The sequence below is a fragment of the Amia ocellicauda genome, chromosome 20 (genome assembly GCF_036373705.1).
Source record: "Amia ocellicauda isolate fAmiCal2 chromosome 20, fAmiCal2.hap1, whole genome shotgun sequence".
In the NCBI taxonomy this organism is placed as follows: Eukaryota; Metazoa; Chordata; class Actinopteri; order Amiiformes; family Amiidae; genus Amia; species Amia ocellicauda.
Genome location: NC_089869.1, coordinates 15,275,994 through 15,289,361, shown reverse-complemented (window position 1 = coordinate 15,289,361; position 13,368 = coordinate 15,275,994). Strand labels below are relative to the sequence as shown.

General features: G+C 37.6%; 1 protein-coding gene across 1 annotated transcript; it reads right to left on the bottom strand.

The window, feature by feature from the left end:
• Positions 1 to 300: 300 nt before the first annotated feature.
• adam8a (ADAM metallopeptidase domain 8a) lies at positions 301 to 13,168 on the bottom strand. Its single transcript, XM_066692720.1, has 25 exons — positions 12,982 to 13,168; positions 12,287 to 12,381; positions 11,059 to 11,135; positions 9,702 to 9,780; positions 9,538 to 9,614; positions 8,123 to 8,306; positions 7,329 to 7,394; positions 7,118 to 7,189; positions 6,857 to 7,026; positions 6,642 to 6,723; positions 6,111 to 6,253; positions 5,704 to 5,887; positions 5,174 to 5,263; positions 4,487 to 4,676; positions 4,178 to 4,280; positions 3,720 to 3,891; positions 3,523 to 3,600; positions 3,317 to 3,398; positions 2,813 to 2,933; positions 2,362 to 2,524; positions 2,203 to 2,250; positions 2,044 to 2,100; positions 1,739 to 1,789; positions 1,537 to 1,614; positions 301 to 1,280 (listed from the first exon to the last, which is right to left on the bottom strand). The coding sequence occupies exons 1-25, from the start codon at positions 13,151 to 13,153 to the stop codon at positions 1,230 to 1,232; spliced, it is 2,685 nt and encodes an 894-aa protein (XP_066548817.1). The 5' UTR covers positions 13,154 to 13,168; the 3' UTR covers positions 301 to 1,229.
• Positions 13,169 to 13,368: the final 200 nt, after the last annotated feature.

Genomic DNA, 13,368 nt, shown 5'->3' with positions numbered 1-13,368 from the left:
ATACATTAAACGGATGAATAACACCTTTTATCATATTTATTACCAGTTATCATCTTAATTGTGGTAGTTGGATTATGATTTTTACACTGATTTCTACCAACTACTGTTAAGTCATCTTATTAGATTGAACCTAAAGCAAAAAATAAAACAGACAAACATGCAGTTCCTGATGGAATAATCTTCCCAGTGTGAGATGATCCAGTAAAACTACTTACAATGTTGTCTGTTTAAATTGCCTTTAAAGAATCATACAATCTTCATCACATGGACCACAGTGAAAAAAGAGCCATCACAAGAGAATTGGAAGATTTCTTTTTTATTCATAGCACATAAATAACAATAAATAAAAGGTTCACAGCAGTTAAATCAAGTAGATTTTCAACTTATTTTATTATTATAAGGCACCAAGTGAAATATTATTAAAATAAGAGACTATTTTATAAAAAGATGCCTCAGATAAGAGTCTGAAGGAGGACATCTATTCAGTCCAGCTGAATATTAACACAAATAATAATTTACCATGACATTCACTTTTCCAGTCCAGTTAAAGAAAAAGAAAGGAAAAAAAAGATCAGAAGGGTAAACTGTTACAACGCCTGCAGCCAGGACTGAGTATTTTTTCTGATTATTTGCCAAGGTTCACCACTTCAAAAGCTGGTGCTGTTGTACTGGGCTGCTCCTCTAAATCGGTAGACTGTCCTCGGGCCTGGGCCAGGTCTCTCCGAAGATGAATTGCTCATCAACATAAAGGTGAGTACGCATTGTATAAATATTAAGAATAAAAAATGGTTTCTGAGAATTAAGGTACTTTTTACAGAAATAACTGAAAAGAGTATTTTTTGATGTAGACTCTAAGCGGAAGCTAAGTCAACCGCAAACTTGAATGTTGATCATTCCAGAAAGATTCGCAACATGAAGCATTTATCACGACCAAAAAAAAGCAGGGTTATGTTTCTGCACATATGTGCCAAACATGTCATTGAATTTAAGTGGATAACTTCATAAATCATCGGCTAGAAAAAACTAATATTCACAAAAAGTCCCTTAACAGCACATTTATGCATTTTCTCTTCTTAGATAATAATTTTCTGTCTTTTTCACCGAAGCACATACAGAAGGAGAGACATCGCAATCTTCTTCAAAAACACTTTCCCAAGCAAGCTCCAAGCAGCTTCAACCAGCCTCATCAGAGGTGTACATTAAAATCCCAATGGTCTTCTGTCCACTTTTCATCTGGGTTTAACAGGAGGCATCAGAGCTACTTTTTGTCTTCCTGCAGCCTGTGAAACATGAATCATGATTTAATCAAACTGCCCTTTTCTACAGTTTAAAGCCTCAGTGCCAAGCTTGACCACTAACATTCAAAACAACATACATTGTATGAAAAGTCCAGATTATTTATGTGAAGAATGAACAACATTAATGAGCATTTAAGGCATGTGAATGCTAGGCATCAGAGTATATAACACAATGACCCACTATGCCAGCCTTAATCTCCTCTTCATGTGGTGGTCAATATACTGTAGGCACACCCACCTGCTTTTGATTCCAGTGAGGGGTTGATCCTGCAGGCTTCACAGGAGGTATTGGAGGCGGTGGATTGGGTTTTCTCAGCTATGAAGAAGAGAAGAATAGGATTATATTGCTGTGTTTAAAGATTGCAAGTAATAAGAACATTTCCAAACCTACTCGTTAAACAGCAAGTAAATAAAACCTAATTAAAAACCAAATGACTTACCTGAGTGACATTTAGTTCTGGCAAAGGCTTTGAAGGAGGGAGAGGTTTAACCTACAAAATGACGAGAAATAAAACAGAATACATTTTATTTTCCCTTTGTTGGTTAGGACAGTACTACAATCTGATATTTAATCGAATCTCATCTGAGAGTATTATTAAATATCATGAGAACACATTGCTTATACACATTTTAATCAGTGATGCCCACATGTCAACCAGAAACCCGTCTCTCTGCAGGGATTGTTTTCCAGCTTTTGAAAACACATAAGACTTAGGTGAAGTTGCATCTGAAACAGTTTCTTTACCTGTGTGTATTGTGGCTTGGTTGGGGGGGCAGGAGGTGGGTTGCTTGGTTTTACAACCTGAAAGGAGAGACACATCCATCTTTACCTGAGCAAATACACACAGAGGAGCACTGCATTTGACACACAATTATTTAAATAAAGAAGAATAAGAAGAGTTACCTGTGCTGACTTTGTGAATGATTCTTCCCCTGTTTTCTTCACAGGTGGCTGTTACAAAATAGGAAAGTGATCAGTTAAAACACACACATACAAAACAATAAATAAACACAATTCTCATGTGAAGACAATAAGATCCATACAGTATTGGTGGATGCTCACCTTAGGCGGCTGGCGACTGGGGATGACCGTGACGACCAGGGGGGTGGCCGACGTCTCCAGCAGGGTGGGCCTGCTGATCTTTGGAGTGCCGCACCTAGGACTGCCCTTCCCATTGCCCTCCTGAAACAGTGGGTTTGATAGTCCCGAACCAACATTTGCTTTCCTGGGAAACAAATTGGGGGGGAAAAGGAACATAAATAGGATCTAATGGATACAACTTGGATGCTGGCAAGACTGGTATGAATTCTTGACTTTGCCCCTCTCATTCTCGCGTCATATTCCTTTTTCTTTCTAAGAAGAGATTTACCTCCAACCTTTTAGAGTATAAATAATGCTCAGTTTGTTTTCTGTGCATGTTAAAGAAGTCTGAGCACACTAACGAGAAACACAGAGGTCAAAAGCGTTTTCTCAAAAACAAACAATAAAAAAAAGATTATGAATAGTAACTCACTTTTCACTAGAGTAGTCATCTTTTTTGTTGCCTCTGCAGCACATTATACCTCCGATGATAATAGGCAGCAGAATCAATATCATCACGGCCACAGACACGCCAATTATCATAGCATTCCCACCTACACATCAAAATAACATCAGTGAGCTGATCAGCACAAACACATCTGAATGTCTCTTAATAACATGTCAGTGCTAATTCACATTTCTGAATTTCAGTGAGAATTCTATTTTATAATCCTCCTTGAAGTACACCCTAGAGACTAAAAAAACAATACTTATTTAATTCTGATGACAAATGTGTTTAACCTTATTCCCTTTAACTCAAAATGGATCTGCTAGCTTGTGTGACTAATGCGGTCTAGATTTTGCAACGACATCATATCAAACTGAACATGCTTTGGCAAGAACATGGCGCTACCGAACTGTGGAGAGAATGTATTTTCTATGGAGAGCATCTATAGCCTGTCACATTCTAATATCTTAATGATCATTTTATAAATACCTCTTGGGACATTTCTGGATTCATTGCAATATGGTGGTTCCCATCCAGGATCACAGTGACATTCTCTCTCATGATTGCACACCTGGAAAGCAGAACACATTTATGTACCTGGACTAAAAGCTTATGTCTATACAAAAAATACAAACTTCACCAATACAAGACAACAAGACAGGAAGGAAATAGGAAGCCAATGACTAAGTCCATACCCCGTGATTATTGCATTTTGCAGAACAGTTCTTTGTCCTGTAAACTTCGATGTCCCGACAGACGCTGTCAATGCAAACCTGTGGAAAGGTTTTAAAAATAAATGTTGAACACAAAATGTATTTGAACCATAGTTACATATATGTCTCTAGTTCTACTGACTTCATGAAACTGATACAAAAAAATCTGTTTCAAATACCTTGTTTTCGCCACATTTAGTTCCTGTTGGGACCAGACCAAGATCCTCTGTTTCACCTTCAATGATATCAGCCACATTACATTGTTCCCCCCACAATCTGATTGTGTATTTGCGTTGAGTAATTGGGAATGGATTCCCCCCATTACAGTGTATCTTTCCACACTTGACATCCCTGAAAAAAGGAGAACTAAGTTGCTTAATTGTACTTAACTCACACACTGCAATACATCCTTAAATGTATCGAATCTGTCAGTGTCTTTCGTTCAAATCTGGGTAAAAATGAATAACTAAATTCTAAATTGTAAATCTGGGCTCGCGCTAAATAAAAACAGTGAAATGCTTGCCAGTTTGTTTTACATTTTGATTTGAAAGAAATACATTAAATACAACTATCTGAAACCTTTTTTAAAATACATATATTTGCTTTCTAGCACAACACAGAATATCTGAACACATACTTCTCTGCACAGCCTTGATAACTGTTTCCGAACTGTTTGCAGTACAGATGTTCGTTTCCTTCCGTATTCTGCCGAAAGCACTGGCTTGCGGCAACGTTCGCATCTTAAAGACAAGAAAGTGCAGATATGCCAACTGAACAGGAAGTTATAAGGTAAAAGTGTGTGATCTGTATGATACATATTTTTTAATACTTTGTGATAACTTTCATATTGAGTATATGAAATTAAATCCACCGAATTAAAATATAAATCATGTATGTTACCAATTACTTAATATCAAAGGATTGTATTTATATTATTTTCAAGTACCTGATCCCCATAAGGTCTGGCAGTGTTTCAGGTGGGTGGGGCACTTCCCATTATAGCAATACCCCTGGTTGCAGGGCAGTCCATTCATCTTGAAATCATCCTTCGGACAGTCAGGAGATTGCCCGGTACAGTACTCTGGCAGATCACATTCCTGCGCACTCTCCCTGCAAAGATGTCCCACTTGTCTGATCTGCGGGTCATGACAAAGAATGTACAAAGTTTTGCTGCATTACTGTCAATATGGGAATTACATTTTGTTAAACACAGCAATGCTTTCATGTTTTCGTGCTGCTTTTGAAGACAACCCTTAGTATCAATACAAAATGCACATCTCTGTTCCGTGGTTTGTAGCTCCCCTATCTAATTTGTGCAGCTTTTCCCTGCACAGCCTTGCTCCATTTCTCCATTTCCTAGCTAATTCTGCACATATCCTGTGTGATGTATTGATGTGGGTGTGTATGTGGGGCTTAGCACAAGGCCTTGAAAAGCTTGGGAGTACAATTATGTGTTGAAAACGATGCATGTCCTGGAAGGTTAATTATTCTTAAAAGCATAAAATGACACACTATATGGAAAAAAACTACAACCTTGACAATGCAAGACAGTTACTGAGGAAATTACGATTTCTGTTCTGGAAGAAATTTAGGGTACTTTTTGGGCTACTTCAGAGGGAGAATAAGTTGTTACCTTGCAATTCTGGCAGCACTCTCCCTGGGCACACTGCACCCCTTCCTTCAGACGACATGTGGTGGCATTACAGCATGGGTTCCTGCACTCCTAAAACACCAGATAAACAATTAATTTCAGTAAAGGGTCTGGATCCATAACAATTTTAAGCAGACTAAACTACAGTCTCTGTGAAGGACAAAGACTGTATCACACGGGGGGGGGGGGGGAGTTGTTAAATTGGACAGACTATGTAGGTCAACATAACCCAAGAACAAAAAGCTTTACAACACTGAAGATTTCAAATAAAAAGTCTGCGCAGTTACAGGCCAATGGAGAAAATATACATTTAAATATAGTATGCAATGTGGATTCATATGCATAATTATTTTATGAATGATACAGGACATTTCAGCACCCAATTCTTCAGGGTGCAGGAGTCCCCAGAGTCCCACTTAACTCTGCCCCCTCTGGTAGATTAAAAAGCCATGCACTTTGGATTGACACAATATGTATATGGTGCACTGAGCCAAGCAACAGACAGCTCTTACTTCAGGACTTCCACAGTCGCACTCCTCTCCTGGCTCCAAAAAGTCATTTCCGCACTGCGGGCCCCCGTACAGATCGTCCGGACTGGGAATGTTGAGCAGACACCTGGGATCGAACTGCATTGAACCCAGATACTTGTTCAGATCATTCCTGCTACAGCTACTGAAGCTCTGAGGGTAGACCTCCCTAGGTATAAGGAAAGACAGATCATGGATATTTCCAATGCTCTGTGGAATTAATAGACCACCTCCACTCTTATATTCATATATGTTCAAGTGTTTACTCTCTGAGGTGAGCAGGCATGCCAATTTGGCAATTCACTCACTGAAATTCTCGTATGTTTCTTTCCCTCAAAAGGAAAACAGATTGATCAAGGTTTTTAAATTTATTTTAAAAGGTGTGTCCTTACCCAACGCTGTCTGCCATAATGCAGCGCTTGGAGGATTTTGCAGTCTCGCACATACAATCTTCAGAATCATGGGACATGCCCAGGTTGTGTCCCATCTCGTGTGCGATGGTTGATGCCAGCCCTATGGGGTTTCGATTGTGATCCTGTGAACAAGAGGAAATGGGTCAGTGTAATTTCACTTCATCACAGTTTACTCTCTCCAGTGCAGTACTATGCAGAGTACATAGATAGAGGGAGAACCTGAAAGATTAAACTGTATCTGTCTCTCCATATACAGATATACCTATCTACCTATCTATCTCTCTATTTTGATTTGCTGACTTTCATTTCTAAGTGGTTAAAGTAGTGTTTGTAATAAACACCTATCCAAATAGAAGCTGCATTAAATTAAATCATATAACATGTAAAACTTTGTAACAGGGCCTATACATATTTCATATTTAATTTGTTTGACTAAGGACACATACCATCATTGAAGGACAGATTCTGTCTAGATATTCACCTTGCTAAAAAAAAAAAAAAGGGGTTTACCTCATTAACAGCACCAGAATTGACAGTACACATTGCAAATTTGTTGGCTAGGCCGACAGTGGAGCCGTCAAAGTTTACTCCCCTAGAGAGAAGTGATGAACATGAAATTAAAACACAGCCACATACACCAAAAGAGCTATTCAGAAGGTATTGACGCCTGAAGCTTAATGTTTTTATCTGTAGATTGTAAATCATTCTCATACACTAACACTTACGTCACAAAGTGTGCATTATCATGCTTCTTCTTTTTGAGCAACTCAGTCTTGCGCCATTCCAGAAATCTTGTTAGGGTTTCATCTGGGTCAGTACTGACCACAATTTTGTCTCTGTTGGACCAGATTTCTAAGCCCACCAACATGACTCGAATCTTGACAGGTCGATACAACTGGAGAGACAGAAATAAAGCATGAATGTTACATCAAAACAAGAGAGGGAATCTATCTTGATTGCAGATAAAGCACAAGAGGGTAGATTACCTTATCAACGTGATTTACGACTTCCAACATTCGGGTACGTACTGTCTGCATATTCCCCTGGTACCTTTGATACTGAAACAACATAAACATAATGATTGTTGAATTGTTTTCATCTTTTATCTGTTTGTGATTTATAATGCGACTTCTAATGCGATTTCTATTATTTGTGAGAAAATATATTTACAATACTTAATGTGTCACGGGTACATACCTCTGCATTGTCAACAACCAAGAACATCTCCACATATCTTTGGCCTTCTGCAAGGGGGGCACTTATCTAAAAGGACAGAGGTGTGCATTAAATAAGCAGGAATAAGTAATACTGTTGAGCATCCTAATTACAACAAACACTACTGCATTTTAATGCATGCATATTTTACTTCCCTCCACCTAACAAAATAGTGCTGATGTCAACATCCCATTCATTTTGAAGCACTGATTTTAATCAGCTCAAAGATCTGAAGCAGAGATGTTTTTGTGGAACATCCTGCCGTGTCAGTAAAAAGGTATTTAATATACTGTCATTAACCAAAGGCAGGTTTTAGGGGCATTTAATTGAAACAAATAATTAAAAATAAAGAAAAAATAATCAATTTTCTTTTTAGCCATGCCAACCTTGGGGTGGTGCAGGGATGAGTGTGTAAACAAGCAGGAACATCCTAAAGCCATTGATGTCATTGCTGTCTTTGGCAAGAACTGAGCTGTCTTTCGAAACTGTATTGCAGAAGTGACTCTTCTGAAAACTGTGAACCATCTCAATAAACCACAGTTATCTACACATAAACCAATACACAAGAGCTTAGAGAAGTAACGAATGTGCTCTTTTACTTATAGAAGTTTAACGTTAAAGTTTGGTGTTGTTTACATATGTTATTCATACATTGGAATACCTTATCTCTCTCATGTACCTGCCTTCAGTTGCAAGGAGGCCAAGATAACAATATTTTGTAACCGGGATTAACTTGACATACTATATCTGATGGTTCCAAAAAGAAATTCTCATACCCAGCTCCCGGACTTGAATAACCCAGAGACTTTGGGCCCGTGGTCAAAGAAAGTTCTATTGGATTCTTTGCAGATAGATCTCTTCATTCTCAGATGCTCCTGTCTGTAAACAGCGTGCTGTCCATCTAGAGAGCCGTTCAGGGGCTCAATCAAGAACACCTTCTGCTCTGCCCTTAGAAATCCTCTGCAAATAGGAAAGAGAACAAGACATTCCAGCGACTTTGCTTCTTCGTGGTAAACAAACCTATTAAGAAAATTTGAGAACTTACTTAATAACTACAGATCTCTAAATTAAGAGACTAATTTAACTGCTTATTCAAGAAGAATAAAATGTTTCACATACCTTGATTAGAACTAGTCTAGCACTAATAAAATAAAATTGGGTATTCCAGGACTAGTGCTAATTGGCAGGCCATAGCAGAAATTAAAATTTAAAACCCACATCCTTCAGTGTCACATCTGTGAGATCATTATTTATTCTTCTGAGAATTTGGTTTCTGTTTAACTGGAAGCGCTTCCTTAAAAACATGACATGCTGCTTTATAACTTTGCTGTACTGAACACATTATCACTAACATTACACACTATAGTGCATTGCTGATGGGGGTTGTAGTCAAACTTGAAAATAACAATCAACTCCTGTGGGTAAGTATTAGGGATGTGTAAAGCATCCCTTTAACCGACATCTGGTACATGAACAATCTGGAAAGTCTGAACAGCAAATAATGGAATTGATACTGCAAGATATGAACATACTATTTTTTAAAAGACACCAAAACCCTGCAGAGAAAAATGACTATGCATGATATTTATAATATTAACTCCAAAACAACTTAATTATATATGCAAAATAATATCAATGTAAATGGCAACCAAAGAACAGTATTATGTGTATAGCTAGAGAGTGAGAAATACTGTAAAACATAGTGAGAAAGATTTTACAAGAAGTGAGAAAACGCTTTGTTCAATTCATTGGAAAACGAGAAAGCTGCTATAGGCCATAAATAGTTATATTTTTTAGAAAGTGAAACCAACATGATTTTCCATCAGCAACCTCTCAAGTTAGACAATGGATACTTTTCTACATTCGTAACACACATTTCATTATACAGGTTAATGATTAAATTATATTTTCTCTTAAAGTTGGTCTCTCTTTCTCTTTCTCTCTCTCTCTCTATATATATATATATATATTTAGTCTGTAGTTGTAGGGGAATTTTAATATACAAAGATATAACATCAGATGTAATTTGAACAGTGGTAAACAAAGCTTATTATTAGATTAAACATTGAGATCTAACTTATGCATAGGTTTCCACTACCTAATGACGCCTGACCTATGATGTTTTGAGGACTGGGAACAAAAAAGATGTTTAGGCAACTGGTATCAGATAAAAAAAAGTCCCTCTTAATACCTGATTCCAGAACACACTTCAACACTGACGGAAGAGTCATCCATATACTCAATGTGTCCCTGATAGTAGCAATGATCCTGAAATACAATTGAAAAATCATTTATAATATAATCTAAGATCGCAGACATTGTTTTAAAAAGTTCTTAAGAAAATCCTGTTCTTACCTTAATTTTTGGCGAGTAAGTAACCTCAGTTCCATTTTTTAAATAGTGTGTCTCAGTATAATCTTTTCCTAAAAGATTCCTGAAAAAACCAAACATAAATTAACATTATTTATAGAAATAAACAAGTAATAATGTTTAACAATAATTATACACATTTGATTTCAATGGAGTGGCAGTACAAAGTTTACACAACCCCCCTCTTCTGACAATCATCTGTAATATTGAATCTTTCTCTAGGCTGTGTCAGTGTTCAACATGCTCTGAAAACATACAGTTGATGAATACGTATACTTTAATGAAGAACAGTTGTTAAACAAAATGAAGGATGTAAATACTTTTGGATGCAACTGTATATAAATTGATCGATTCATGTTTCGTACAATTCGCATTTCCTCAAAACACCGTTGATTGAAACGTTTACATTAAATCATAGCACAGAGATGATGACATCTGGTTGCTCTCCTCTGAACTGCCTCTAGAGCAGCGATATCTTTCTTGAAGTGTGGAGCCCAGAACTGTCCACAGTATCCAGATGAGCTCTAACTAGTGCATTGTACAGTCTGAACATTACTGCCCTTGTGCTCAATTCAACACTTTTGACAATATACCCTAGCATTGTGTTTGCCTTTTTTATGGCTTACCCACATTGTTTGGATGGAGAAAGTGAGTCCACATAGACTCCTAGGTCTTTCTCATGCGATACTTCATCTAGTTCTATTCCTCCCATAGTGTAATTATATTGGACATATTACCTTGCACTTGTCCACAACTGAATATTATCCCTCTGAATAGCCTATGCTGCCGAGATTGTATCTGCTGAGCCACCTATTTTAGTATCAACTGCAAATTTGACAAGTTTGCTAACTATCCCAGAGTCCAGATCATTAATATAGATTAGAAAAAGCACAGGCCCTAGTACTGATCCCTGTGGAACTCCACTAACAACCTCACTCCAGTTAGAAGCGACTCCTCTAATCAACACCCTCGGTTTCCTAGACATCAACCAGTTCATAATCCATCTACTTACATTACCCTGAATGCCAACAGCTTCCAATCTGAGGATCAGTCTTTGGTGTGGAATCTTATCAAAAGCTTTTTGAAAATCTAAGTATATCATATCATCTGCTTTCACATGATCTACAGCTGCAGTTGCATGTTCAAAACATTCAAGACATGATCTGCCTCGTCTAAACCCATGTTGACTATCTCCAAGAATATGGTTTTCATTAAGATGCTCCTCTATTTCCTGTCTAATCATTTTTTCCAACATTTTACGAGTAATGCAGGTGAGACTGATCTCAGGTCTGTAATTTTCATGGCTCAGTTTTGTCCCCTTTCTTGTGGATTGGTATTTTACCTGTTCTTTTCAAGATTGATGGTATAATTCCTTCCCTCCACAGTCAAAGCGTACTGCAGCTCGTCAGGGTAAAGACTCTACAAATGTAAAGGTAAATCTTAACAATAATTCTGATGTATACAGAACACAGTCTATTTGGTCTAGCAGTGTTGCCCAAAATTGACTGAAACCTAACAATAGAAACAGCCTACCATAGAGTAAATATGTCATCAATCACATAACCGAGTTTATGAAAATGAAACTGGTCACATTCTGTGGGCTCTGACAACAGTCCATCAGTGATGTCAATAAGATGTTACTGTGTCTAATCCATTAAAGAATTAGTGGTTTACAAATCCCAGATGGTTCGTTTTAACGCCTTAGTGGCTGAAACCATTATGTACCAGAGGAAGCTATTATCCTAATTTCCCCAGCACCCTCTTTGGCCCTGAGCAATTTCTCAGTGTACTCCCAGAGAGGTATCACAAAGATGACAGTATTTTTTCTAATTCTAACATTAACATTCACACTAACATTATGAACCTGGGCCACAGACTTTCATTTAAAACTTCAGTTTAGAGTGAAAAATACTAAAACAGTACATTTTCTGTGGGTTTAACAGTTCTTAGTTTTTGTACACGTTTACATGTGGTATTAGGATGTTGGGGGAGGGCAACAACCAAAATAATGGTCCATTTAAATGGTCCCAAGTGGCTCTTGGTATAATCCAGTGCATGATGAGAAAGGAAAAAGGAAACATCAATCACAGCCCTGGCGAGGGCACGGGCCTCCCTGGTTTAGTATCCATTTTATTCCCAAGCCATAATTATTCGCACAAGACATAGTAGTTGCAGTGTATGATTATGTGGATTAAAATACAAAGTAATGACTAAGGGTTTGTATAGCTTCTTGGAGCCCCAATCATTGGAAGAGGGAATTGAAGCCACAATATATTATGGCTAGGAGGACAGAGACTTTGGAAACCTTGTGATCAGCACTAAAATGAACCTCAGTCTAAGAGGTTTCAGGGCGAATTGGACAGAATAACTTTCAGAAGCATTATTCTGTCATAATGTTCACTTTCAAACTTTAAACATTAATTGTTAGATATTCAAATTAATTCAATAGTAAATAATAATAATAATAATAAATTAATAAAATCAAGCACACACATCCAGGTTAAAATTAAATACCACTATTACTACTAAAAAGTGATGATCATTATGAAAACAGTGATTAAATGCCACACCTGTTTTGAAGAGAGGCTTCTTTTTGTTCTGGCATTATTCAGTCTGAGAGGTTTAACAACTTCGTACTTCTCCACATCAGGCAGCTTGTGGAAGTCTTAGAAATATAAAGGTGTATTATTTAATGATGCAACAATACATTACATTTCCAAGAAATGTGTTGTTGTTGGGCTTTTTAGGTTTAAAAATCATTTCACAATACAAACCAAATGATAGAAAATAGTAATGGGATTGAAATACATGGGCAACATTGTAACAAAAGTGCCCCCATGCTGCTGGAGAGAAGTGATGCATTTCTATGTCATGAATTAAGATATCAGCAGATGAAATCTCAATTAAATAAGCACTGAACACTAAATGAAACTTAAGACCATGATGAAGTCATCCAATGAGAACATCAAGCACAATCTTGGACCTAACCATAGTTGGATGTGAAAGTAACACGAAGTTATAATACAAACGCCCGAAGGTCACAACTGAAGCTTGTTGCGACTGCACTTTTGCTAAATGCGTAAATACATACACAAGTTTTAGTGTATGGTACTGATATAAACTATTATGAAGTATTGTATTCAGACATAGCAGCAACTTTCTACGTTAACAACAACCTGATCAATAATAAAACTGAGAATTAGAAAATTGTACTAATCACTAAAAAAAAAGACATAGTATTTCCAAGCAGGAATGTGGAGCTTACCCAAGGAAAAAACGCATATGAAGGCAGACAGAAGAAACACAGGTCGGTGCATGGCTGTGCCGGGACGCGCTGTGCCTCCAGATGTGCAAACCTCTGACTCCAGTGACTCCAGTTGAAGACACGGGGAAGTTTCCTGCGAGCCCCGCCTGTGCCGTTTGGTGGGAATTAGCATATGAGCGTCTTACAGGAAACCGCATGTGGAGAGTCATGGGCTGAGTCAGCCAACTGAAGGAAACGAGCTCTTATTAAACTGCCTATTGGAGCAAAGCTACAGTACACTAGGTTTTTGAGTGCAATCCTGTGCTTTAATCTGTATTTCTGTACATTAAACTCACTGGTGCTGTCGGAACATGAAGATACATTCATTTAATTACACTTCTATTTGTG

What these genes read in the sequence shown, in the direction of transcription:
- adam8a (XM_066692720.1), bottom strand. Translation starts at nt 13,153, where the DNA reads ATGCTAATTCCCACCAAACGGCACAGGCGGGGCTCGCAGGAAACTTCC. An exon ending in TATCAAGGCTGTGCAGAGAA is followed by an intron (nt 3,892 to 4,177) that starts GTATGTGTTCAG and finishes TCCTTTTTTCAG; the next exon opens with GGATGTCAAGTGTGGAAAGA. An exon ending in GATGACTACTCTAGTGAAAA is followed by an intron (nt 2,525 to 2,812) that starts GTGAGTTACTAT and finishes TTTGTTTCCCAG; the next exon opens with GAAAGCAAATGTTGGTTCGG.